At 41.6% G+C, this 2,500-nt stretch overlaps 1 protein-coding gene across 1 annotated transcript in view; it reads left to right on the top strand.

Moving 5' to 3' along the window:
* LOC138859624 (uncharacterized) overlaps positions 1 to 2,500 on the top strand; it is a 21,921-nt gene that overhangs the window by 1,323 nt on the left and 18,098 nt on the right. Inside the window, exons 1-2 of the mRNA XM_070115414.1 lie at positions 1 to 282; positions 773 to 900. The exon at positions 1 to 282 is cut by the window's left edge and continues 1,323 nt beyond it. Coding sequence (XP_069971515.1) covers positions 1 to 282; positions 773 to 900 — 410 coding nt within the window. The remainder of the gene's footprint in view (positions 283 to 772; positions 901 to 2,500) is intronic.

Genomic DNA, 2,500 nt, shown 5'->3' with positions numbered 1-2,500 from the left:
AACCTGAACATTTCTCATCTTGATAAATTTGGATTAGATAAAGTTCACTTCAGAAAACTACTTGAAATTACAGCCCATCATTCAGTTTTTTGTTTTGATGATTGCTTGTATACGCAAATAGACGGCGTAGCCATGGGCTCTCCACTCGGCCCGTCCTATGCTAATGCGTTTCTGTGTCATCATGAACAAGACTGGCTAGAACAAAGCCCGCTTGAATTTAAACCTCTACATTATCGTCGGTACATTGACGATACTTTTCTGCTTTTCAAACATCCCTCACATGTTAATCTCTTCTTAGATTATCTAAATTCCAAACTTCCCAGCATCAAATTTACCTGTGAAATGCTAAAGGACAACCAATTACCCTTTTTAGATACTATGGTCACCAATAACAACGGTATCTTCCCTACAAGTATCTACCGTAAACCAACTTTCACTGGCCTTGAACTACACTTCCTCAGTTTTACCCCATATATTTATAAGATAAACAGTGTTAAAACTCTTATAAAAAGGGCCTATAATATATGTAGCAACTGGGCCACCTTTCATATTGAAATGTCCTTGTTGAAGAACTCCTTTTTAACAAATGGGTACCCATTATATATATTTGATAAAATAACCAAAACTTTTTTATGCAAGAAATTCACTGATCACCAAACTGTCTTTACTGTTAAACGAGACCACAAGTATGTCAAACTACCTTATATGGGTGACTTAAGCTATAAGATAAGGAAACAATTAAAAAGTCCTCTTACAAAATATTTACCCCCAGATCAAGTGTACTTTTGTCTTCAGTAATACTAACACAATAGCGAAATTCTTAAAACAACCTTTTAACTACAGCTCTGATTTGTGTTCAAATGTGGTTTATCTATTTACCTGTCCTAGCTGCCAAGCTAGGTACGTGGGGTCGACATCACGATGGCTCCGTCACCGCATCTCCAAGCACAAAGGCAAATCGTTCAGAACTGGTCTACCGCTGAGTAAACCATCTTTCTCGGCAATAAGAGAACATTCGCTTCAACACTCACACCCCTTTTCTAACACTGATTTCAGTATTTTGTCCTCCCACTCCTCACGGCAAGACCTCATCACCTCAGAATCCTTGCTGATTAAAAATGGTTAATGGTTAATGGTTAAGATAAATGTGCTAGACATCTAAGGTCATATAGCACTATAGGAAAGTATAGTAAAGGGGGATGTCAGGTGATAGTTGTTATGTGTCAACTATCTAGAATAGTGTTGAGAGGTTGAAGATGAGGGAAAAGATTATGGTGGTTTAGGTAAGGGAGTTAGATCAAGTGAAGGATATTTATGTGTCTGAGGAAGGGGAACAGGTTGTCGAGGCAGAAGCTGTGAGATTCTGTAAGGATGTCTGATATGTTGGGAGGTCGGTGAAGGGAGGATAGGTGTGGAAAAGCAGAGGTACGTGCTGTATTAAAGCGTGGACAGGACAATAGAATGTGTGGGACTGAAAGAGGGATGTTACATAGAGGACATAGGGGCGGGTCTGAGCGTGACATCAGATAGGCATGTGTTAGGCGAGTGTGGCCAATACGTAATCGTGCGAGGGCAGTCTCCCAACGTCTGTTTTTTGTGAAATGGAGTTGACCTAGAGGAGATTGATGGTTTTGTGGTATGTAATTTATTGTTGTGGAGTCTTGACCATAAAGATTGCCATCGGGTATACAAGAAGGTCTTAAAGTGGGGGTAGTAATCTGTGGCTGGAATATGTGAGAAGCGTTGTTGAGGTGATGTGGACATTGCGGCATATCGTGCAAGAGTATCTGCCTGTTCATTGCCAGGGATTCCAACATGGCTGGGTACCCAGCAAAATCTGACAGATTTGTGACGTGTGGATAGATAGAACAACCAGTTCTAGATCTTACAGACAAGGGGATTGGTCGAGTGCATTGACTTTATGAGGATTAAAGAATTACGGGAGTCAGTAAAAATAGTAAAAGAGGAAGAGGTGGATGAATATATGCGTCTTAAGGCAAAAAGGAGTGCATATAGTTCTGTAGTAAGGACACTAGATTCAGGAGGGAGGGTGTATTTGAAAGTGCAATTTGGGAATGTTCCTGCGAATCCAGCTCCTGAGATGGATTTGGAACCGTCAGTGTAAACATGAATGCTGGAGGAATGAATGGAGACATGATCAAGGAAATGAGTGAGAAGGATAGAGGGGGGAATATATGATTTTGGTGGGTCAGGGAAAACTGAGGAGCAAATACAGGGGTTAGGTATAAGCCATGGAGGAATGGAATGGACAGACAGTGGGAGAGGTCGGAGATGAGGGAAGGGGGAATGGGAGAGGAGGGTATCCATGCGTACGGGGAGAGGAGTTGGTAAACGTGGAGAAGAGGTAAAGGTATGAAGTAAGGATTGTGGAATAGTTAGTTTGGTAAGGGAAAATTGGTGAAATCGAGCATAGCATCGGAGAGAGAGAAGGGCTCGACGTCGAGAGAGGGACGGCATGCCTGTTTCAGTATATAGGTTC

This window comes from Penaeus vannamei, chromosome 37, assembly GCF_042767895.1.
Source record: "Penaeus vannamei isolate JL-2024 chromosome 37, ASM4276789v1, whole genome shotgun sequence".
In the NCBI taxonomy this organism is placed as follows: Eukaryota; Metazoa; Arthropoda; class Malacostraca; order Decapoda; family Penaeidae; genus Penaeus; species Penaeus vannamei.
This window is presented reverse-complemented; position numbering and strand designations above follow the sequence as displayed.